The sequence below is a fragment of the Carcharhinus amblyrhynchos genome, chromosome X (genome assembly GCF_965287045.1).
Source record: "Carcharhinus amblyrhynchos chromosome X, sCarAmb.v2.hapA, whole genome shotgun sequence".
In the NCBI taxonomy this organism is placed as follows: Eukaryota; Metazoa; Chordata; class Chondrichthyes; order Carcharhiniformes; family Carcharhinidae; genus Carcharhinus; species Carcharhinus amblyrhynchos.
In genome coordinates, this window is record NC_137359.1 from 5,327,614 (window position 1) to 5,354,043 (window position 26,430).

Below are 26,430 nucleotides of genomic sequence, written 5' to 3' on the forward strand. Positions count from 1 at the left end.
CTTGGTTCATTAGTACTACCACTGACTGAGCCCTGAAGGATATAGCAGCCAGGCTGGTCTTACAGAAGGCAATGAGAGAATCAACACCCCATCCACTGGCTTAAACATTTGTCCCTTCACGTTGGCCTTTTGTGCGCTGACTTGACATGCATCAGCACGGATAGGAAATGGGCAGAGGGGGCGAGGGGTGAAGGCTAAAAGGCTTAATATTGAATAAGACATCTGGGATAAGTAGTAAGGTGGGCCCACCTTGGCACTTTGCAGCCTGTACCAAGTGGAAATGTGCCCAGGACCAACTCCAGCATGGATCCATAATTTGGAGCAGTTTTTAACTGCCTGAAATGGGTGCAATGAGTTGGAAAATATTGCTGATTTTGTGCACTTGCATCGGAAATGAAAATCCAACCCATAATTACTGTTCTTCTACTTTCACTAATCAAAATCCCGTGTCTTACCTAATACCATTATGGGAGGACTGCCACCATGGGCTGCAGCATTCAAGTAAAATGGCCCACAACCACCTTCTCAATAAAACACTGAGGGACAGGCATTGTCAACAATATCCAAATCTCAAGAATATGAATAGCAAAAATATTCTAGTTGTATTCTGAAAAGGTCACAGGTGACACTTAGCACCCAATTATCTGCAGCAAATTTTACATATGCAAAAATTATGCTTTCAAAAAGCTAGCAGTTACTTTGATAGTCAAATTCAATATCACTTTTACTGCCTCACCCTCTGAGAGCCATCACCAATGGCAAACAAATCATTCAGGGACATATTCTGGGACTGTAAAAATAAACCACTGCCATGTATCAAACAGGAAGTTTAAACCAAAATATGCAGTAGAGAATGCAGGCATACCTAGCCTTTTGGAATTAGCATCAGAAGTTTCTGCAGAGTAGGAAAATGCAGGTTCAATTTTCAGCTGTCTTTTAACTGACATTGCTTAAAGGCATTGGTCATTATCAATTTGCAGGAGTTTGCTGTGCACAAATTGGCTGTTGTATTTCAGAAGTTACAGTTGGGGCATTCAAGAGTATGCCAAGAGTACTTAATTGGGTGCAAGGCACTGAAAAGCTATCAGACAAAACCCCTGCATAAAATCAACTACAATGGACTGGCCACATGGCTGAAAACCATCTACACTATCAGGCTTTTGTTCTGGGAAAGACAAAGAAAATATCGTAAGGGCATGCTCAGACTCTCTGAAGCACAACAGGATTGACAATGACTGGGAAAAGCTTGCTATCAAATCACAGACTGGTAACAATTTGGCCATTGAGCTTTGAGTCCCAATGTCTGAATGATAAGACAGGGAAGAAAAAGGAAGGAAATCCTCCTTCTCTTTTCCATGCTCCGCTACCCTTGTTCAGTCACAAAGACCCAGGAGAACCTCATGACCCTAAGAGGGTATCATCCTTGAATTGAGAAAAAGCCGATGATAAATGCAAGCTCATTCTTAGAGTTGAACTGTGGAATTCACTTTACAGAGAAGTAGAAACAATGTCAAGATGCAAGATTGAAGGTGGATGGAGGAAAAGGAAGAGTTACCTGGCAAGATGTGATAAGAACTATGTTTGTTTGGAGGATAAATATTAAACGTTATATGAATTAAATGGCCTGTTTCTATGTTCCAAGGATGATGTCAGTCCTGGTATGAAATGAAAAAAAATAAGATAATCAAATGTGCTTCCTCACCTTGGTTGTACAGTTTGCCTACAACAAACCTCTCACTCCAGAACAAAAGACAAGCAGAACACAGAACAAGAAAATTGTTTTAATTCCATCAGATGAGATGAAATACAACAACAATAGCAGCTGTGCACAAGGAGAGATTCTGGAGGAAGGTTGATAACTTGAGTGCAGAGGGAAGATCTGCTGTAGTATTTCTTTGGAAGAAGAACAAGCTGGTGATCAGAGTAAGATTGCACAATGTGTGTCAGATTGTGCACATTGCAGCTCTGATTTCAGAGCCACTCGCAATTGGCTCACTCTGAACAACCTTACTGCACTCAAATCTCAGGAAGACACTGGAGACATCTCTCAAATAAACATTTTAAAATATCATGTATATCATTGGAGACAAAATAGGAAGACTAGTTCAAACTTAAGTTTTTGATCATGTCTTGCATCCAAGTTACCCTCAAAGCTTATTTAAGAACATGGGAAGAAAGAAAGTAAACCCAAAGTATGCGGTATGCATTAAACCAGTCATCATCCAGCTATTGGTAACTTGAAGGTAATAACACCATCTGAAAAGATGGTCTCTGAAAATTAACAGAAGTCTTTCCAAGATCATTTTAGCATTTGATCCTCCATTTTGTATGGCCATCAACTGTTGCAGTAAAAGCTAGAGAAGCTGAGATTTGATACTCCACAGAAAAAAAGGATCCTTTACTGTCCATAATATACAATGAAATCCAGAAACACCAACTCCCATACAAAAAAAACACATCACTAAAGGTTTGATTTTAATGTTTTTAAAATAGTGTTAAATATTAGAGAGAGTGTTAAATATTTGGCATGGTTATAAATTAGAATAAAATCGTGTGATTAGTGAATGTTAATTTTAACAAGTGCATTATCCTTTTCATTTATTTACAAGAGTCTTTCTTCCTCCTCTCACCTGGGCATTTAAAAGCTTGTATTTAGTGAAACAAGTTCATATAAAGAAGGATCATATTTGTGCATCTGTGTGCCTAAAAAGGAGGCATATATATGACACAAACAGTGGTATGTGGATTTTAAAATGAGTAGTTGAGTGCCCAATGCATCTGTAAAAAAGAATTTGTTTCAAATGTATCCAATCCAAAAAAGTTCATCACATTCCAGTGTTATAAATTTAGATATTAGGCACATTAAGGCTTGGATAGACATAAAATATACATCCCCAGAAAGTCCATTCTGTTCTGTGTGGAAAAAAATAGAGGAATACTTCCTATTTTCTTCTCCTTGCCCTCCCACTTCAACTAAATCGTGAAGCACATTATCATAACATTCTATGCCTTGAAGAAACAATCAGAATGGAGATATAAAGGTGTTGTTGGTATGAATGCTGACAACTTGCTGTTTTTGAAAAACTAGCTTGACTTCAGTCGCCCCAAACCAGTGTAGACATTTTCTGCTTGGCTGAGCCTCTCAAAGGCAGGGATTAAGCTGAGTAATTCCGTATCAGATAGGTCATCAAGCCAGGAAGTTATTGGCACCTAGCAATGATAGAGAAAAATAAAATCATGGCACGTTGCATTTCTTACACTCTCCCCCTGCCCAAACATCACAAATTTCCTCACTTTACTCTTCATTCCTGAATTAACTGACTTAAGTTTCATAGTAACAGTTAGCTTCTGCTATTTCACCCTGATGAATATCCATCATCCCTTGATGAAGTCTCAAAGAGACAGGTTGCAAGCTTTTCAATTATGTATGCATTGCAGAGTTCAACCTCAACTTCCAACCAACATTCAGACAGAAAAGCAGGAATTACTGGATAGTAGTCAGGAGCTATTCCTTCCCTGAAAACCCTTCCATACCCCCAAAAGGAATAATATAACATGTTGAGTTCAGGAAATTGAACCTGGTGCTATGGTGCAACACTACAAGCAGTGTTTTTATTGAATCAATAAGACCTAGTTAAAAAATTGAATTGGTGCACTTATAAAACCAAAATATTATAATCATGGTATTCCATCATTACCATGGTGAAGAAGATTGAAATAAAAGATTAGTGATGATCTAATTGAATGGTGGAGCAAGTTCAAAGCTATGATAGACAATTTAATATGGCTGTCTCAGTTGATATTTATTTAAAAAAAAAATTCAACTTATTTAAATTTTCACCTCCCATCTTTAGATTTGGAATTGTTTTCCCCCACACCTGTAAGTAAGGAGTTCTTGTGCTGCAATGGTAGCATCCCTACCTGTAGGTCAGAAATACCAGGTTCAAGTCCCAGTTCAGGGCTTGAGGGCCATGGAAGGCAAGTTCATAATGTGCCTAAACAGCTTGATTATCAGCCTGTAAATCCTTCCAGTATGCCCAATAGCACATTGGCTGACCAGGAAACTCTCCTGGTCTTTCATACTGTGGCAGTGGCAGATTACTGGGTTGGAACATTTAAGTTTATGAAGAAAGGCTGAGTAGGCTTGATTTGTTTTTGTTGGGGCAGAGAAGGCTGGGGGATGACCTGACCGAGGTGTACAAGATTATGAGAGACATGGACAGAGTGGATAAGGAGTAGTCATTCCCCTTAGTTGAAGGATCAGTCATGAGGAGACACGGTGAGAGGCAGGGTTAACCCAGTGGCTGATGATGAGCTTTCTGGAGTGCACTGCTTGGGAGGGTGGTAGAGGCCAGCTGCCTCACATCTTTTTGATAAGTACCTGGACAAGCACTTGGCATATCATTACATTCAGGGCTCTGGGCTAAATGCTGGCAGGTGGGCGTTTAAGTGTTTCTAACATGTCTGTACAGACTCAACAGGCTGAAGGGCCTCTTCTTCACTGTATGATTCTACGTTCCTCTATGTTGCAATAGTGACTACACATCAGAAGTACGTGGTTGCTTTAAAACGTTTTGGGACATTCCAAGGTCATGAAAAGCACCATATAAATACAAGTTCTTTCAACAGCACTCTGCCAAAAGCCCCTGTACTTACTGCATTATTTGGATGGAAGATATAAGATGCAGGTGAATTGTCGATAATGATGATCTTGTTCAGGTCTCGGCCCAGACGGCTAAGGTCTTTAACGTAACTGCCTTGATGGAAAATGCAGGATTCCCTGAAGAGTCGGGCTCGGAATACACCCCATTTGTCAAGCAAATCAGTCACAGGGTCAGCGTACTGAGGAACCAAATATGTAGTTAGATTAGGAACAGGTATGGAGGAAGATATAAAAACTGTGGACATTAACTGCAGCAGATCTTTCACTATACACCTGAGAAGTAATGAGGGGACATCCTATTTCTCAGAGATATGGAGTTTCTCTGCCATCCTACTCCCATTTAAGAGTTAGTTAAATCCTGAATGGTAATCAGATATCACTGTTCATCATAACCATGGCACAATGTTAGTTTCAATGTGGAATAGAGTACATTTTATATCCAGTCACCATGGGGACTGTATCTGGGAGTAAATAGCTACAGAGAACCCCTGGGAACTAACCACTTGATGCCAAGAGAAATTGAGAAATGAGATGATTAATTACATTTCCCTCTTTTTTGAAAAAAAAAATGAAGCTGTTTAGCTTAATTAGCTCTGTGCCACTAGAAGGGTACCTTTGCTATACTGGCTGTAAATAGCACACATTCAAACAGTTCGCCCATTCTTTGAAGGAATTTGTCTACATAAGGCCTCTTGAACACATATACCTAAAAAGGAACACAAAGGCCAATCAGAAACAGCACTGGAACCCAGCAGAACTGCATTCTCTACCCATTCCTCCCCCCCACTCTCCACCCAACAAATCAAGCTGTCTCTTAATTCAGAGTTAGAACATAGAACAGTAGAGCACAGTACAGGCCCTTTGGCCCTCAATGTTGTGCCGAGCTATGTCCAATCCCAAGATCAAGCTATCCCCTCCCTATCATTCTGGAGTGCTCCATGTGCCTATCCAATAACTGCTTGAAAGTTCCTAAAGTGTCCAACTCCACTATCACAGCAGGCAGTGCATTCCACACACCAACCACTGAGTGAAGAATCTACCTCTAACATCCCTCCAATATCTCCCACCATGAATCTTATAGTTATGCCCCCTAGTAACAGCTACATCCACCCGAGGAAATAGTCTCGGCCATCCACTCTATCCCTCCCCCTCATCATCTTATAACCCTCTAAGTCACCTCTCATCCTCGTCCGCTCCAAAGAGAAAAGCCCCAGCTCCCTCAACCTTTCCTCATAAGACCTACCCTCCAAACCAGACAGCATCCTGGTAAATCTCCTCTGCGCTCTCTCCAATGCTCCCACATCCTTCTTATAGTGAGGTGATCAGAATTGCACACAATATTCCAAATGTGGTCTCACCATGGTCTGGTATTGTTGCAGCATAACCCCACGGCTCTTAAACTCAAACCCCCTGTTAATAAACGCTAGCACACTATAAGCCTTCTTCACAGCTCTATCCACTTGAGTGGCAACCTTCAGAAATCTGTTACAAATCCCAAGATCTCTCTGTTCCTCTACATTCCTTAGAACCCTGCCGTTGACCCTGTAATCCACATTCATGTTTGTCCTACCAAAATGAATCACCTCACACTTACCAGGGTTAAACTCCATCTGCCACTTTTCTGCCCAGCTCTGCATCCTATCAATGTCTCTTTGCAGCCTGCAAGAGCCCTCCACCTCATCCACTACTCCACCAATCTTGGTGTCGTCAGCAAATTTACTAACCCACCCTTCAGCCCCCTCTTCCAAGTCATTGATAAAAATCACGAATAGCAGAGGACCCAGCACTGACCCCTGTGGTACACCGCTGGTAACTGGCCTCCACTTTTCCCTCCACTGTCTTCTACGAGACAGCCAGTTACTTATCCAATTGGCCAAATTTCCTTCTATCCCACACCTCCTCTTCTTCTTCATGAGCCTACCATGGGGAACCTTATCAAACACCTTACTAAAATCCATGTATGTGACATCAATTGTTCTATCTTCGTCTACACACTTAGTTACCTCCTCAAAGAATTCAATCAAGTTTTTGGGGCAGGACTTACCTCTATGAAACTGTGCTGACTATTCTGGATTAAACTGCACCTTTCCAAACAGTCATAAATCCTATCCCTCAGGATCCTTTCCATTAACTTACTGACCACCAAAATAAGACTAACTGGCCTATAATTACCAGGGTCATACCTATTTCCTTTCTTGAAAAGAGAAACAACATTTGCCACGCTCCAGTCCTCTGGCACTATCCCTGTGGACAGTGAGGACCCAAAGATCAAAGCTAAAGGCTGCGCAATCTCATCTGGCCCAGGGGACTTATCCACCCTCAGGTTTTTCAAAATTGCTAATACATCTTCCCTCAGAATATCTACCTCCTCCATCCTATCAGTCTGTAAAGCAGTTGAAAGCTGAAAGTTGAAAGCTGAATACCAAAAAGGTCACAACCTGCAGACCCCTTAGTAATTCTACTCTTCAGGCAAAGAGGTGCGCCAAGAACTGTGGAGTTAGTTTGCTTTACTGGAGGTGAGCATTTGCCAAAATAATTTGGATCTGTGCAGTTTGCAGTCTGGCACAAGATGGACAGAACATGCATGTTTCCACAGGATACAAGAATGTAATTAGCTCTCTTCCACACCCCTGCCCCACCCTTCCTCTCCAATTCAGATAGTGTACAAATCAGTAGTGGAACTGATATTCAATAACTCTAGTTAGGGCACCAGTCGGCCAGCACCTCCATTCATACCCTCCCATATGCAGAACATCTGGTAACTGCTGAAGATCCAATCAGCAATCCTTGCAGATGTGAAGCAGACTATCTCCTGAGACAAGTCATCAAGAATAGGCCAACATAACTAACACAGCCTATCCTGGATTACTTGACGCAGGTCATAGCTGGACATTAATTCTGACAGAATCCAGTTCACTGCTGGCTGTAAAATAAAGTTTCAAGTAAGCCAAAAATCAGTAAATACAAAATATTATTTCCACTATGGAAATTTCTGTTTTAGCTCTTGGGGCTAAAGGGGTCTAGGGATATTGGGGGAGGGGTGGAGGAGGCAGGATCAGGTGACTGAATATGATCAGCCATGATCAAAATGAATGGCAAAACAAACTCAAAAAAAAAGGGTTGAATGCTTTACTTCTGCTTCTATTAAAAATACTTGGAAGAGGTGCCATAACCTACAAAGCTACAAAACAAGAACTAAAAAGAAAGATTATGTGGTGATGTGGGCATTGGACTGGGGCGGGCATAGTAAGAAGTCTCACAACCAGGTTTATTTGAAATCACAAGCTTTCAGAGTGCTGCTCCTTCCTCAGGTGACTGGAACTTCTTAAAAGATTAGGCAGAATAGCTCTTTCTTCGGCATCATAAATATGATGGGCCAAATGGCTTCCTTTGGTTCTGTAAATTAGTGAGTCTGTGATAGAGAAGCCATTGGATTTCCAGCCACTCCCCTGAAAACAGAGACCGTTTTACAGGTACAAAACAAGCATCCTACATGGAGATGGGAATGCACATACATTTTGCGAGGAAGGTGCATTGCTCACCATATTAATGAAGATAGCAAAGAGATATGTCCAGTAGGGTCTGCACTTGGAACTGGCACTACACCCTTGAGTCCTGACATCTGCAGACTAAAAAAAAAAAATTGTTTTTGTTTAATTAACTAAATATGTGGAAACATGAGGAACAGCTCCACGGCAGAGCTGACTCCTGATTGCCTCCATCCACACCTCTTTTCTTGGGTTCGATGTATTCCGAAAGGCTTACATTACATGACCTCCCATTTTGAACCAGCACACCCAAAGAACCTACCTCTCCCAACATTTTTTTTTTAAAAACTGCCATTACTTATCTCCTGGGTTCCTCACAGCAGTGTCCAGAACATTAATCTTCAATTTCTGAACTAATCCTGGAAGATTGCACTATTGCCAGGTGCAGCAGAAGATTGCTGTGCCAAATCTGATTTGTCATTGAGCTGGTCTCATACAAACCAGGCTAGAGTCCCACTATCAGGTGTGCCTCAGACTTACCCGTTTCAGGGACTGGCCCCCTTGCTCAGTTCATGCCAGCAAGCCACACCCAGGAATTTATCCCTGGAATACAGATCCAGGGCGCCAGTCGTTGTCAACATTACTACAAAAGTCATATTCCTAACAGGAATGGAGAATCTTGAAGATGATTTAGTTTGAAAATATTGAACAGTTTCTCACCTGTTGTGTCATCCCTTCAATTTGAAGGGGGACTGTGAAATCAGCATTATCGATTGGCTGAAACAGCAAGAGACAGTGTTAGGTTAACAGAAGTAGCGCATGGCAACTCCAACATATCCCCTGCACCTTCCAAATTACAACAAAAGGTCACGACACAAACACAAAGTTTAGGAATTCTTGGTTCAATAAAATCAGAACCTTGAATTTGTCTGGAACTTTTCTCCATGCGTAATGTCTTCTCCCACAAGAAGTTAGCTGATAGACGCCAACTATCCAAAGAATCTTTGGGAAACTGGTTCCGAGACTGGGCCAAGCAGAGGAGGCAGGGTTTCTTCTCCTGACCATGCTCAAGCTTTGGGCACAGATTGAGCTGAGCACAGCCTGACGGCACTAATTGATCAGACAGCTCACTAATAGACTGGTATCCACATCCACACCCCACCCGCCTTTACCCAAGTGACTAGCTATGTATAGGAGGGGGAAGCCTGGCTGACTAATTTCCTCTGCCTAACCCAAGACTGTAGAAAGCTGGAATTTTGCAACACTGATGCAGATCAGCAAACCCATCACAGACTATCCTGTGGGACTCAGATTCAGAACTATTACTCTCACCTTGAAGGAACTGTGAATCAAAGTTTCATCTAAATCAATGACGAGACAAAACCTCCCTGCAACCCGTGTCTCAATCTCAGGCAGAAGCCAAGTGTCTGGAATCTGAGGAGAAAACAGTGTGATTTAAAATAAACCTGCTGTAGTGGACAATGGCTGAGAGTGTTACACAAGGTGTGGGGCAAATGAGAGACACACACACAGGGTTTGAATCCAGGAATAGATTTTCACCTTTATCATTCGGGCAGAACCCATAAGGAACACTTGATGGGGATGATCACATGACACTAATTAAACATTACATTTCCAGTCTACTTCCTGTTAAAAATTAGATGGAAATATAGAAAATAGGAGCAGGAAGAAGCCATTCAGCCCTTCGACCCTGCTCTACCATTTATAATGATCATGGCTGATCATCCAACTCAACAGCCTGATCCCACCTTCCTCTTTACCCCAAGAGCTAGATCTAATTTCTTCTTGAAATCACAAAACATTTTGGCCTCAACTGCTTCCTGTGGTAGCAAATTCCAAACTCGTCACTCTCTGGGTGAAGAGATTTCTCCTCATCTCAGTCCTAAAAAGATTTACCCCACATCCTTAGACTAGACCCATAGTTCCAGACAACCACCACCCCCACCCCCACCAGCAGGGACATCCTTCCAGCATCCACCCTGTTAGAATATTATACGTTTCTATGGAGATCCCTCTCATTCTTCTGAACTCTAGTGAATATAATCCTAACTGATTCAATCTCTCTTCATACGTTACTGCCACCATCCTAGGAATCAGTCTGGCAAACCTTCACTCCCTCTGGAACAAGAAACATCCTTCCTCAGATAATGAGGCCAAAACGGCACACAATATTCCAGGTGCAGCGCTTCACCAAGGCCCTGTATAATTGGAGCAAGATATCCCTGCTACCACACTTCAATTGTCTTATTATGAAGGCCAACACACCATTTGCCTTATTTCCCGCTTGCCTTCAGCAACTGGTATACAAGGATATCCAGGTCTTGTTGCACATTCTCCTCTCCTAATCTACAGCCATTCAGATAAAAATCCGCCTTCCTGCTTTTGCTGTTGAAGTAAATAACAGCACATTTACCTGCATCATACTCCACCTGCCCAAATCACTGAAGCATCTCTGCATTCTCCTCGCAGCTCACCCTTCCAATCAGCTTGATGTCGTCTACAAACATTTGGTTGTTAGTTATTAACATGTAACCCTCTCCTCCACACTGTGCTCTGCCCTGCCAGCACTCAGCTCCTAAAAAACAAAGTCTTCCACCACTTAAATGAAGAACAATTCATTGGTTTAACCCTAGTAGTCTTTCAAGGGTGCCTTTTAGGGAAACTATGTAGAAACCCAAGAAACAGGCTTAAAGAATAGGGGTTTATGAAATATAGTGTTAAGTTAGTATTAATTGTTTTGTTTAGTTGTACAGTAAAAGGTTTATTTAGAATTACCCTGTAAGGTTTCGCATTTTTTCTGTTAAAAAAGAAATTCAAGTCCCAGTTCTTAAAAGTTAATGGTATCCCTTGAGATCATAACACAGTTCTGGCAGGATGTGATGTAAAAACAAGTATTCTAATGAATTATTTACACTGAAAAAAAAAACATTCCCCTCAAGCCCTAGATATTGTTTAAACAGGGATGTGAATAATACAATATTTCACTCCTCAGCTACCCTGATGAATCAGTTGGCAGGATCACTGCCCTGAGCCATACAGGTCCTAGGGTCAGTCTCAGATGTACAGAATTCACTGGCCTCAGCTAGATCAGATATTAAAAAAAAAAGAGGGTTAAAAAACACAGGAGACAGTTAATGGTCCCACTCCCAAGTGACTAGAGATGGTGTGCCATTATTGGCTAAATAAAGGATCAGGCTTGATTTTAGTGCCTTCCATAGTCCAGGCTTGTTCTGGAAAAAAAAACGGCCATCTGGCCAAGGTACGAGGTCTTATGGTGTCGAGAACTCTGTACCTCAGTAACACAAGGACAGAATGAAGTGATCTCCAAAACAGTCACTAAAGAGTGAGTCACAGAGCAATTTTCCAGATTCGCCCCAGCTAATTGCTTTGGGTTCTTAAACTACATTTTTGTCTCTTCCTGGAGATTACATATATTATGGTGGGGTGAGCAGTGACTGTACCTGCATTGGGCATCACCACATATGGGAAAATCTGGATAGAACAGCAGGTCTTTTCCCATCCTTCACTTCACATGAGAAACAGAAAAGTATAACAAGCATCCATATATGCAAACCAAGGTGGACTCCCAAAAGAAACTTGAGCTGGATTTGGGTTTTTGGAAGCTTGAAGGCAAATAGAACATGACCTCAAATTTGACTTTATGTAGAGTGGACAGATGACTTAAACGCCCAAAAATTCTCACTGGAAACAAATCCTTGGTATCAGGCTACCCACAATGCAACACTGAAAGTTTCTCAATTCTTTAAAAGATGGATGTACACAGTATGGAGAGAATTCAAACCTCCTATATTTCAACATTCAGAATTAAGGGGGTACTCTTAACAGATAGCAGAAAGCTTTCTTTTGGTGCAGCAGCAAGATACGTACCCGGGAATATTGGAACTGGAGAACTTGTGGCAAGTTGGACAGCTTGGGGAAAGAAAAAGAATTAGTCATTTTCAAATGTAAAAGACAACACAGTAAAATGACAGTTGTCTAATTTGAAGTATAGACACTATTCAGGAACCCATGGCATTACCATGCTGCTATGGCGCAGTGGGCATCACTTTGATCAGAGTCAGAAAGTTATAGGTTCAAGCCTCATTCCAAAGACTTGAGCACAAAACTTAGGCCAACACTGAGGTATTGAGAGTGCTGAATTGTCAGAGAGAAGAGATGTTAACATGAGGCTCCATCTTTCTTTTTAAAGCGAAGGTAAAAGATCTAACAACATTATTCAAAGAGTGAGGGAGTTCTCCCTACTGTCCTGGCCAGACATGAACTCTCTCCCTTAGAGCAGAAAAGGCCAAGAGAGGAGGCTTGTAAAATGACAAAGGTGTTTGAAAGGAAGCACAGGGGACAATGGTGAGACATCAATGTTATTTATATTTAGAATGTGGTCAGAAAGTGCTTACTTGAGGGTTGAAGCGTATGTGTCAAGAAACTTATATTTATCTGGGATTCTAATCCCCAGACTTTTCACACGTGCCAGTTACACATATGCATTTCAGTTATTTTTTTGTTCTTCAGGCTTAGGACCAGCCCTGCACATGAGAGAAAGAACAGCGAAAATCCCGGTCCAATGAACTGGTACAGAATGCCATTTGCGGAATAAGCGTCCCATGGACAGAGAGTGGTCCCAAAAGGAATGTCCAGGTAAGGGATAAAAGAGAGAGACTGAGTGAAGTGGGCACAAGAGGCCCTGAATGTCCGAGGAGGCAGCTGAAGGTTGGTGACTCAAGTGTGGTAAATCTCTTGGGACAAAGGTATCCCTTTGAAGTAGTGGCGTTTTTCTTGGTATGGCCAGGGATCTGAAGTTGTGCTTGGATGGTGAAGCTTTAGTACACTCAGATCCAGTGGAAATTAATCTCAGGAAGTAAGATTGAAACCCTGCGAGGTGGGGAAATTGAGATCTTGAGAAAGAAGTTTCAGTGAGATAGGTGAGCTCACATGATAAGCATCTGGGTGAACTGTTGAGAAATCCATGGAATCTATTTTCCTAGAACCCTACAGTGCAGGTGGTGGTCATTTGGCCCATTGAGTCAGCACCGACCACAATCCCACCCAGGCCTGATCCACATAACCCTATGCATTTACCCTAGCCAATCTCCCTGGCACTAAGGGGCAATTTAGCATGGCCAATCCACCCTAACCTACACATCTTTGGACACTAAGGGACAATTTAGCATGGCCAATCCACCCTAACCTACACATCTTTGGACACTAAGGGACAATTTAGCATGGCCAATCCACCTAACCTACACATCTTTGGACACTAAGGGACAATTTAGCACGGCCAATCCACCCTAACCTACACATCTTTGGACACTAAGGGACAATTTAGCATGGCCAATCCACCTAACCTACACATCTTTGGACACTAAGGGGCAATTTAGCATGGCCAATCCACCCTAACCTACACATCTTTGGACACTAAGGGGCAATTTAGCATGGCCAATCCACCCTAACCTACACATCTTTGGACACTAAGGGGCAATTTAGCATGGTCAATCCACCCTAACCTACACATCTTTGGACACTAAGGGGCAATTTAGCACAGCCAATCCATCTAACCTACACATCTTTGGACACTAATGGGCAATTTTAACATGGCCAATCCACCTAACCTGCACATCTTCGGACTGTGGGAGGAAACCAGAGTACGCAGAGGAAACCCACGCAGACATGGGGAGAATGTGCAAACTCCACACAGACAGTGACCCAAGCAGAGAATTGAACCCGGGTCCCTGGCACTGAGGCAGCAATGCTAACCGCTGCACTACTGTGCTGCTCATTTGGTTTTGGTCACATTCATCATCTATTGCGTAGTGTAGTGTGTTCGACCAGAGTTTGCCTGTTAATTCATTTCCAATCTCTGCAGGGGAGGCATAGGATCAGGCTCAGGTTTAACATCTCCTTTCCCTCTCATGGAAAAGTAGTTTACCACTTTGGTGAGATAGCAGTGTTAACAAAAGCCAGAGTCAGCACTTCAGGAATGGAAAGAATAAAGACTTGCATTTGTCTACTGTTTTTCATAATCACCAAATGTCACAAGGCACTTTCCAGCCAATAAAGTTCTTTTCCAAAATATAGTCACTGTCGTAATGTAGGAAACATAACAGCCAATTTGCACATAGCAAACGTCCACAAATACTGCTTTACACCTAGATAACAAAGGCACCAACATCAGACTCCTATTCATAGACTACAGCTCAGCCTCCAACACCATCATTCCTACCAGACTGATCTCCAAATCTCGAGGCCTGGGGTTCGGCTTCTTGACTTCCTAATCCGCAAATTGCAGTAAAGGATAAGCAACAACATCTCCTCCACGATCATCCTCAACATCAGTGCTCCGCAAGGCTGTGTCTTCAGCCCTTACTATACTCCTTACACACCTTTGACTGTATAGCAAAGTTTCCCTCCAACTTGATTTTCAAGTTTGCTGATGACATCACCATTGTGGGTCAGATTGCAAACAATGATGAGACAATACAGGAAAGAGATAAAGAATCTGGTAAATTGTTGCAATGACAATAATCTCTCCCTCAATATCAACAAAACAAAGGGAGATTGTCATTGACTTCAGGAAGCATAGAGGAGAACATGCCTCTGTCTAGATCAACGGGGACAAAGCAGAAATGGTCGAGAGCTTCAGGTTTTTAGGTATCCAGATCACCAACAACCTGACCTGGTCCCGCCATGCTGGCACTATAGTTAAGAAAGCCCATCAACGCCTCAACTTTCTCAGAAAACTAAGGAAATTTGGCACAAGCCACTACAACTCTCACCAGCTTCTACAGATGCACTCTTTCTGGTTGTATCACAGCTTGGTATGGCTCCTGCTCTATCCAAGACTGCAAGAATGAAGCCCAGTCCATTACACAAACCAGCCTCCCATCCATTGACTCTCTCTACACTTCCCACTGCCTTGGAAAAGCAGCCAGCATAACTAAGGACCCTACGCACCCTGGACATTCCCTCTTCCACCTTCTTCCGTCAGGGAAAAAGATACAAAAGTCTGAAGGCACGTACCAACCGATTCAAGAACAGCTTCTTCTCTCCTGCCATCAGACATTTGAATGGACTTACCTCACACTAAGTTGATCTTTCTCTTCACCCTAGCTATGTAACATTACATTGTACACTCACTCTCTTTTCCTTCCCCATGTATGTTTTGCACTGTCTGTATAGCATGCAGGAAACAATACTTTTCACAGTATACTAATACATGTGACAATATTAAATCTGTTTCAGTGACATTGGCCAGGACACCAGGGATATCTTCCCTACTCTTCATCAAAATAGTGCAGTAGGATATATTCACCCAAGACAGCGGACAGTTTAACATCTCCTCTGAAAGGACACAACAGTAGGCCATCTAGCCCTTCGAGCCTGCCCCACCATTCAATAAGATCATGGCTGATCTGGAGTGGATCAGTTCCACTTTCCCGCTTTCTCCCCATAACCCTTAATTCCCTTGTCTATCAGAAAGATATCTACCCAGTGACTTAAATATATTCAATGAGGTAGCCTCCACCATTTCAATGGGCAGAGAATTCCAGAGATTCACCACCCTTTGAGTGAAGTTCCTCCTCAACTCCGTTCTAAACTGCACCCCCCCCCCCTTATTTTAAGGCTGTGTCCTCTAGTTCTGTTTTCCTTCCTAAGCGGGAAGAATCTCTCTACCTCTACCCTGTCTAGCCCCTTCATTATCTTGTAAGTCTCTATAAAATACCCCCCTCAGCCTTCTAAACTCCAACAAGTACAGGCCCAGTCTATTTGATCTCTCCTCATAAGCTAACCCCCTCATCTCCGGTATTAGCCTGGTGAACCTTCTCTGCACTCCCTCCAAGGCCAATATATCCTTTCGCAAATAAGGGAACCAAAACTGCACACAGTACTCCAGCTGCGGCCTCACCAGTGCCCTGTACAGTTGCAGCAAGACCTCCCTGCTTTTATATTCTATCCCCCTCACTATAAAGGCCAGCATCCCATTCGCCTTCTTGATCACCTGCTGCACCTGCAGACTGGGTTTTTGCGACTCGTGCACAAGGACCCCCAGGTCCCTCTGCACCGTAGCATGCTGCAGCTTTTCACCCTTTAAATAATAATCCCTCCTACTATTATTTCTACCAAAGTGGATAACCTCACATTTGCTAACGTTATACTCCATCTGCTAGGCCCTCGCCCACTCACTCAGCTATCCAGATCTCTCTGCGGACTTTCCACACCATTCGCTTTTCCACTCATCTTTGTGTCATCAGCAAATTTTGTTACTCTACACTCAGCCCCCTCCTCCAGATTGTCTATGTATATGATAAACAGTTGAGGCCCCAGCACCGTTCCCTGCAGCGCTCCACTAGTTACCAACCAGAAAAGCATCTATTGATTCCAACACTCTGCTTCCTGTTAGACAACCAATCCTCAATCCTGAAAGGCTGAGGTGTCAGCCTTAACTTCTGTGCTCCCTTGTGACTCAAGAATGCTACCCACTGAGCCACAACTAGCACTGCAAAAGAATGACGAGGACAGACCAGAAGGAGCAGGGTGTACTTGCCTTGGATATGGTACCACTTTCTTTTGGTAGGATAGCGTGCTTGGAACCTTCGTGAAATTGGCTGATTTTCTGGATGGGAAAGCAGCAGAAGAGCAAGCTGAAAATACTCCTGCCACGAGACTTGGTTGACGACAGGTTGTGAGCAGAACCTGCACACAACCAAACAAGTCATTTAGGAAGATTGAAACGAAAAATAAAAGCTTTCAAATCTGCCACTGTCAAAAATCAACAACCAACCAGGTCCTCAAAGATCTCCTGAAAACCACACATTTGACCCCTCCTTTGATCAGCTGCTCCAATAATTCACCACCACTGACTGCGTGGTCGTAAGCATTTTGTTTGAGTTAATAGCTTACTACGTCAAGATACAGTAACTCCAGGGAGTGCACACATCCCATAGTAACTCCATGTTCTTTCTACCATCCTGCATTTGAATAGACAAATACTCATGGTTTTATAGCATTTACATCTTGCTGTGCCACTTTAAATCAGCTGTGAAAGTCTTGGTAAGAAATTGCTATTATACCAGGCTCCACCTGGGAGTGCTGCAGGCTCAGGAATGAATCCCAAGGCTGTTAACACGGAACTGCAGCCAGGCTGAATTGCAGCTGCTGCCAATAACAGTCCTACATACATTAAACATTTGTGCACTGATGCATTCCTCACCATGTAAATATACCCAAAGCAGTCCCGAGATTCCACGGAAAGACATTGCCATCAAACCCAGCTATTAATCTCCAGTAAAGTTAAACTTCTGACTATTTTTGTCAAGACTGAACCTCCTTTAAACTGCAACTAAATGTTTTTGGTGGGGCGGAAATCTGTGGATAGCACACGGAGGACGGAGCTTTACTCTGTATCTAACTCCGTGCTGTACCTGTCCTGGGAGTGTTTGATGGGGACAGTGTAGAGGGAGCTTTACTCTGTATCTAACCCTGTGCTGTACCTGTCCTGGGAGTGTTTGATGGGGACAGTGTAGAGGGAGCTTTACTCTGTATCTAACCCTGTGCTGTACCTGTCCTGGGGGCGTTTGATGGGGGAACAGTGTACATAAGAACACAAGAAATAGGAGCAGGAGTAGGCCATCTAGCCCTTCGAGCCTGCCCCGCCATTCAATAAGATCATGGCTGATCTGTCGTGGCTCAGTTCCACTTTCCCGCCCTCTCCCCATAACCCTTAATCCCCTCTCTTATCAAAAACCCATCAACCCGCTTCTTAAAAATATCTAGCGAGGCAGCCTCCACCACTTCAACGGGCAGAGAATTCCAGAGATTCACCACCCTTTGAGTGAAGAAGTTCCTCCTCAACTCTGTTCTAAACCGCCCCCCCTTTATCTTGAGGCTGTGCCCCCTAGTCCTACTGTCTTTTTTGAGCGGGAAGAGTCTCTCCACCTCTATCCTATCCATCCCATTCATCATCTTATACGTCTCAATGAGATCTCCCCTCATTCTTCTAAACTCTAACGAGTACAAGCCTAGTTTACTCAGCCTCTCCTCATAGCTCAACCCCCTCAACTCCGGTATCAGCCTAGTAAACCTCCTCTGCACTCCCTCCAAGGCCAAAATATCTTTGTGCAGTTTTGGGCACCGCACCTGCGCACAGTACTCCAGCTGCGGCCTCACCAATGCCCAATACAGCTGCAGCAAGACCTCCCTACTTTTATATTCAATCCCCCTCGCTATGAAGGCCAGCATCCCATTCGCCTTCCTGACCACCTGCTGCACCTGCAAGCTGGGTTTTTGCGACTCATGCACAAGGACCCCCAGGTCCCTCTGCACCGTCGCCTGCTGCAGTTTTTCGCCCCGTAAGTAATAGTCCTTCCTACCATTATTCCTACCAAAGTGGACCACCTCACCTGTCTTGGGAGTGTTTGATTCTCCAATGTACCAAAATGGATCATTCATCTCTCAGATGTGGGAAAAGATAAACTAAACTACAGCAAAAAAAAATAAACAACTAGCATTTCTAGAAGCACCTTTCATGACCTCAGGGCATCCCAATGTGCCTGCCAATTATCAACACCAATCCAATTTCACTTATGAATAATACTGTTTTTGAAGCAAATTATTTAAAACAATCAAATAAGGTATAATACAGAAGTTTGCTGATAGCAACTGTGCAGCAAAACAGTAAGTGCAAATTCCAGATACACAGCATGCACACACACCATAGTGAACTAATCTACCATGTTTTAAAGGGGCATCTTGACAAATACATGAATAGGATGGAAATAGACAGATATGGTCCCTGGAAGGGTAGGCAGTTTTAGCTCAGTTGGACAGCACGGTTGGTGCAGGCTTGGAGGGCCAAAGGGCCTGTTCCTGTGCTGTAGTCTTCTTTGTTCTTTGAAGCCGTTAGTAAATTTGATACTAAAGGCTCCCATTCAAACCCCATGCAACTACAAGGGTATGAGTGCACTTAAAATTCTCAGTTTTCTCCCCTCATCTGTTGAGGGCAGATCACCCCTTCAGTATAGGTTGCATTAGTCCTCTGACACTGTTTCAAACATCAGCCAGGCAGAATGTCAATTAGATATTCCACTATAGCAAATATCAAACTGAAGCCAGATGATATCCTCACCAGGAGCAACTCAGGAGTCAAAAGTTGACTGTGGTGAAAGAGGAAACAAGTTATGTTATAATAATTCAGATCAGAAACTCCAAACTGTTTTATGAAATCCATCTGGGTCATTGGTTTTGCAGTTAGAATTTGACTAGGGTGAGCATGAGATATTTCACTTCAGGTATGATTCAAATGATCCAGTAGGGAGCTTTATTCAAACAAAGGTTAACTGTATTCTTAAGTAAAAATCTACAGAAAGAAAGTTAACAATAACTTATACCAGTTATAAATAAAAAAATCCCCATGATATTGTATAAACCTTAGTGAATATAAGAAATGTCCCAAATCAAACCAACATCCCATAAAAAAACCATTTCTGCAGGTTTAACACAGCAAAGATCAATGGTCACGTGATACTGGAACTTAGCCCTTTGGCTAAATGCTGCAGTTTGAGGGATATACAGGCTTGGAGTCAGAACAGCTTCCCAAAACACCAGGGAGAGAAAGACTCTAGGCAAGCCAGCCACTAACAGATTTTCCACTTCAGGAAGGCCTTGGAAACTTGCTTCCAGCTAACAGGAGAATTTCCAAAATGAGGGCAAAAGAGTGAGAGGAAAAAAAACTTTTTTTTGTTTTGACCTAAAAGGAGGGAGAAACACCTTTTCAGCTTGCTGTTCCTTCTAAAAGCTAAAATTTCAGCCAAAAAGAAAATGAAACCTTAAATTCACTAGGTAGGAAAAAGAAGCTGTCCAAAATACATGACCTGCCAATCAGTCTTCCTCCTAACAACGCAGGGTCATAAAACAAATCGCAGAAATATCTGAGGCCCATAGTAAAAATAAACAAAACCCCATTTAAGCCATTGAAGTAGCAATAAAATGACTTCTAGAAGATGGTCTGCTTATAACTGCAGAGAACAATTAAAAAAAAACACATCTCTTAAGGTACATTAACATCACAGTCAGCATCACTGAGTGGGCTAGAAGTAATGGTTGCATTCCTTTATCTGCCTTAGCGGCAGAGAACTCACCACAGAACAGGCATTAAGCTCTGATGCCATTTGTGGAACTCAAAAAAAGCACCCACTCAATCTATCCTCTTATTAGCACTTCAAAATAAAATTCCACATGCAATATCATCCAAGGATTACACACTTGCCAAGGGCAAAAAGGCTGCATTTGTAAAAAGTCAGAAATTAGAATCATAGAATTCCTACAATGCAGGAGGAGGCCATTTGGTCCACTGAACATGCACCATCAACAATCCCACCCTAGCACTATCCCCATAGCCCCACATATTTACCCTACTAATTCCCCCCTCCCCACACCCCCCAAAACTAGGGCAATTTAGCATGTCTACTCCACCCCAGTTGCACATCTTTGGACTATGTGAAGAAATTCAATCAGACACGGGGAGAACGCCTGTGTGAAGTCTGCACAATGGCCCAAGATTGGAATTGAATCCAGGTCCCTGGCGCTTTGACACAGCAGTGCTCACCACTGTGCCACCCAATTGTGGGTGATAATGGTGCACCGAACCTCCAGCCCCAAATCCCGCCCCATGGTTATAATTGCCTCAGCAACGCCCCGCTCATTTTCTTCCCCGCCCAGAAGGCGTCGACAGGCGCACGCGCAGCGTCGCCCGAGGGTCCCGCCATCGGACAACAGGTGTACGCGTTCACCGAGCGGTTGGATCGCGAGACGATAGCAGCACAGTGCCTGAGCCGGGCCTCGTTTATAGCGGCACGGAATGAAACCGACTGCCTCGCCTTTTAATCTTACCTGGCTTTGGTCATATAAAACAGTTGACGTTTTCTGACAAAAAAACCCCTCCATCATGATCCACCCCTTCGATGTGGCCCACTTTTCTTTTGACCACACTTAATCGACTAGGCGCCCACATGCTACATGGAGATGCAAAATTCTCGCCAAACCAGAGCCCTTCCGTTCAGATTAAACTTGGATTTTCCTAAGTAAATTGTAAAACCCAAGACAACGGGAAACGTGGTCCGTCGCCTGAGACTCAGCTGCGCAGAATCACGTGACATCACCGACCTTGGAACAGTCTCTGGGTTGATAGCAACAAAGTTTGCATTTATATCATCGCCTTTGACGTAATAAAACATGCTAAGGCAATCCAGAGCAGTGTTATCAGACAAATCTCGAGTGCTTGAAACCAAAGACATTCGGACAACCTTGGTCAAACAGGCTGGTTTAAGGGACATCTAAAACTAAGGCAATTGCAGAGTTGGTGATCTAGATGGCAGCCAATGGTGCATGATGCAAATTTGGGATGCACAATAGGCCAGAGTTGAGAGAAGGACAGGGAGTCTGGAAGGTTGGCCAATGGAGACAAGTAGGAAAACTTGCACAGCTACCCTCTGCTGCTTGGTCCGTGAACTGTACATGGAAATAAAACTATGCAACATTCCACAAAAATACTGGGAAAGGAAGGAGGAGGTAGAGAAGTAAACTACCACTCTGAGGACTGACTTGCTATTCAATAATCCTTGAAGTGCACAAATGTTAACAAGAACAGATTTCAAACTAACTTGTGATACCTGCTCTGATTGAATAACTGTTGCGTGACACTACCATTGTGCTAATTGGGATAGATTTCAAAACAGGTCTACCAGCTCATAACCAGGCATCCATGAGGCACCATGGGCCAGTGGCGTTGTATTCAACCACAATCCATAGTTTCATGGCTCAAAACATTCCCCACTCTAAGCTCGAGACCCACCCTTGTTCAAAGAAGAGTGTAGGAGCACATGCCAGGAACAGCACTCAAGGGCAACTAGGAATAGGCAACAAATGCTGGTCTAGCCAGTGATGCCCACATCCTATAAGTGAATAAGAAAAAAAATGACCAGGTAAGAAGGCATGAACTGGCCTTTTTCTATTCAACCTCCTCAGTTGGTCAAAACAAAGGTTTAAAAGTTTTTTCCTTCCTCCCTCCATTAGAATATGCCTCTTCCAGATCAGGATGTATTTAACAATTTAAGCTGTGAGCAATAAGCAGCCAGACAAAGTTTTTTTTCAGTTAAAGGAAACAAATTTTTATTAACCACTGAACCCAAGGAAAATTATTAAAATACAATGTCAAGCATTTGGCCTTTGTGCAATTAGGGCCCACACACGGATATCAGAAATAAGGAGAGTTAAGTGTCCAATAAACAAAGATTAAAGAATATATGGTTAAAATGTCCATTGTTCTTGAGGTGTAGATTTTAAACACAAAACCCAATTTGGATCATGTTTATGTACCTCTTTTGCATACCTAACAAGTAAACAAACTCAAATTAACTTAGGGACAATTTAAAAGGGGCAGCCCCCCCAAAAGGAAGGAGGGAGGACAGCCTGAACAGAAACCAAAGTCCAAAGGAAATTTAAAACATTAAATCAAAATGTGATTATCAGGGTCCATAACACACCCCAGCCCCTGAGGTGCCCAGCAGGCACAGAAGGCGTCAACTGCGCCCGTGGACACCACATGCTCCCTCTCCAGGGACACCCAGCCGCGAACGTAGCCACGGTAGAGGGGCAGACAGTCGGGACAGACGGCCCCCCCCCAATCGCCCACTGCCTGGACCTGTTGATGGCGCGTCTCGCCAGGCCCAGGAGCAGGTTCACGAGGAGATTGGCATCCTGACCCTCCCCTCTCTGCACCGGGTGTCCGTAGATCAGGAGTGTGGGACTGAAGGGCAAACAAAACATCAGTAAAAGGTGTTTGAGAAAACCAAAAAGGGTGTGCAATCTATAACAAAACGTAGACATGGTCCACAGACTCCACGAGGCCACAGAAAGAGCAGTCTCGAGAGCCCGTGTACTGGAAAAACCTACAGTTGTACGGCACTGCTGTGTGCAGCAACCTCCACCCCAGGCCCCCGATGTAATTGGGGGAAGATCCCGCCGTATGGATCATGTTTAAGTAGCTTTTTTGCATACCAAACAAGTAATTGAACTCAAATTAACTTAGGGACAAACTAAAAGGGGCAGCTCCCCAAAATGAAGGGGACGGCCCAAACAAAGTGAAAGGAAACTTAAAACATTAAATGAAAATGTGATTGTCAGGGTCTATAACACACCCCAGCCTCTGTGGTGCCCAGCTGGATCATGTTTAAGTATTGTGCAGTTGTTAAAGGCTAAACTAATTAATTTGTTATAGTTGAGATGTGTTGTTAAATAAAGTTTGTCTCAATAAAAGCTTCCCAGTTTGTCAGTAGAATCATGCCAGGATTGAAACATCCTCACATTAATGCCAAAATAGAAGATTGTTGGGCATCTAGTCTGGATTCATAATATACTTGAGTTTGTGATCTGGTAGTCTAAGAATGCTGACAAGCTTCTTGAGCATTTTTGGAGCTGCACTCTTAAGTGCAGTATTCCATTACACTCTTGACTTGTAGATGGTAGACAGGCTAGAGGGGCAGGGCTGGGGGAAGAGAGTTACTCATTGCAGAATTCCTAGCCTCTGACCTGCTCTTGTAGCCACAATATTTATAGGGCCAGTTCAGTTTCTGGTAACCCCAGGAAGTTAATACTGGAGGATTCAGCGATGGTAAATTGTGCGGAGGGTGTGGAGAGTCTGCAGAAGGATCTAGATAGGCTGGGCGAATGGGCCAGGAAATGGCAAATGGAATTTAATGTTGGCAAGTGTGAGGTGGTCCACTTTGGTAGGAAGAATGGTAGGAAGGACTATTACTTACGGGGCGAAAAACTGCAGCAGGCGACGGTGCAGAGGGACCTCGGGGTCCTTGTGCATGAGTCGCAAAAACCCAGCTTGCAGGTGCAGCAGGTGGTCAGGAAGGCGAATGGGATGCTGGCCTTCATCGCGAGGGGGATTGAATATAAAAGTAGGGAGGTCTTGCTGCAGCTGTATAGGGCATTGGTGAGGCCGCAGCTGGAGTACTGTGTGCAGTTTTGGGCGCCGCACCTGCGCAAAGATATTTTGGCCTTGGAGGGAGTGCAGAGGAGGTTTACTAGGCTGATACCGGAGTTGAGGGGGTTGAGCTATGAGGAGAGGCTGAATAAACTGGGCTTGTACTCATTAGAGTTTAGAAGAATGAGGGAAGATCTCATTGAGACGTATAAGATGATGAATGGGATGGATAGGATAGAGGTGGAGAGACTCTTCCCGCTCAAAAAAGACTAGGGGGCACAGCCTCAAGATAAAGGGGGGGTGGTTTAGAACGGAGTTGAGGAGGAACTTCTTCACTCAAAGGGTGGTGAATCTCTGGAATTCTCTGCCCGTTGAAGTGGTGGAGGCTGCCTCGCTAAATATTTTTAAGAAGCGGGTTGATGGGTTCTTGATAAGAGAGGGGATTAAGGGTTATGGGGAGAGGGCGGGAAAGTGGAACTGAGCCACAACAGATCAGCCATGATCTTATTGAATGGCGGGGCAGGCTCGAAGGGCTAGATGGCCTACTCCTGCTCCTATTTCTTATGTTCTTATGTTCTTAATGCTATCGAATGTCAAAGGGTGATGGATATTGCCTGATACTTGTGTGATGCAAATGTAACCCAACCCTGGATACTGTCCAGATTTTGCTTCATTTTGGAGGCAGACTAATTCAGTGCGTGAGGAATTGCAAATGGTGCTTAACATCCTGACCTTATAATGGAAGGAGGGTCATTGTTGAAGCAGCTGATGGTTGGGCCTAGGACACTACCCTGAGGAACTCCTATAGTGATATCCTGGAGCTGAGATGATTCACTGCCAACAACCACAACCATTTTTTTGGCTCCAACTAGCAGAGTAGGGCTCCTTAATGCCACATTGGGTCAAATGTTGCCTTGATGTCAAGGGCAGTCACTTTCATCTCACCGCTGGAATTCAGCTTTTTTGTCCATGTTTGAAGCCAGGCTGCTGAGTGACCCTGGCTCAAACTGAGCGTCAGTGAGCAGGTTATTGTTCATTCTAATTTTCACTGTCTGAGGTTTTGTAAGGCAGTACTTGGGAAATTTCTGTTAGACCCAGTAAGTGTAGAAGGGAATGTTCCACTACACCAAACTGAGTGTATTTTATAATGGATACACAAGTAGTAAACATTAAAAGCCAATTCTCACCTCCTTCCCCCTCAAATAATTCCTGTGTCCCTATTTCATCTCTAGGTTTAATATAAAATTCATGCAGGCCTGGAACATCCTAAAGGCTCGTAATCCTTCATTTCTTTTAAAAGAACTCAACCTTCAATCTGCATAGCATTGCTTACGCCAGCATAAGAAATAAATTCGGCTGTTTAAAAATTCTGCGTTGTGTTTACTTCCAGAGACCGCTACATTAAAAGAGACAACGCGCCTGAAATTTGTTTTTCAGCTGAAAATGTAACGTGAAAAAAGAACAAAATTTGAAAACTAAACCGCACCCAAGCCAAAACTGGAAATGATATACGTTTAAAGTTGAATGAAACATTGACAGTTATTCAGAAGCGAAGTTCACATAAAAGAAAACTATTTTCATTTTAACAATCCCGAAACATTAGTCGGAGAGAAAATGTGCGAATCAGTGTAGCAAAAACTTTACCAAAAGTTATAGTTTCCCCATAAATATTTAAAAAGGGAGAGCAAACATCTAAACCGAATGTTGTTCTAAGCCATGTTTTATGAATATTATAACATCTTATCCCAGTTTCTCAAGTGAGAATCCACTTGATTTTACTGTCAATCTGCTCTCCACTTCAGTCAATAGAAGTTTCTCACAAGAGAGCATGAAAGGGTAGTGTCTTTCTAATAAGGTAAGGGGGAACAAGGTACAAAGTTTGTTCTGGAATTCCTGCTTACCTGGATTCCATTGCAGCGACGAGAGCTGTTGCTCTTCGCCAGCTACTTGTGTTATGATAAATGCCCCTTCCATCCAATAAAACCACCACGATTTTTTTTTTGTTGCACAGTGTAACCCTAAATATTGTCAATCATAACAAATTGCAATTACTCCTTCTCCAACCGCCTTCCTAAACCCAACAGGGAAGCGAAAACCAGACAAATGGGACTGTGGCCGAAATGTTTCAAGAAGCCCGTTCTTCAAGTAAACAACTTCAAGTCTCTATCTCTGCCCCGATTCCCTTCACGCGTAGGTTATCTCGTATTGATCTATTTCACTTAACATTCGTCGGAACTGATCGTTCTGGGGTTGTT

The 26,430-nt window shown here is 43.2% G+C and overlaps 1 protein-coding gene across 1 annotated transcript; it reads right to left on the reverse strand.

Annotated features, from left to right (window-relative positions):
- Nucleotides 1-2,806: 2,806 nt before the first annotated feature.
- LOC145361964 (carboxy-terminal domain RNA polymerase II polypeptide A small phosphatase 2-like) lies at nt 2,807-26,430 on the reverse strand. Its single transcript, XM_080217966.1, has 8 exons — nt 26,077-26,430; nt 16,733-16,881; nt 12,061-12,102; nt 9,484-9,585; nt 8,872-8,928; nt 5,277-5,369; nt 4,657-4,842; nt 2,807-3,210 (listed from the first exon to the last, which is right to left on the reverse strand). The coding sequence occupies exons 1-8, from the start codon at nt 26,147-26,149 to the stop codon at nt 3,085-3,087; spliced, it is 828 nt and encodes a 275-aa protein (XP_080074092.1). The 5' UTR covers nt 26,150-26,430; the 3' UTR covers nt 2,807-3,084.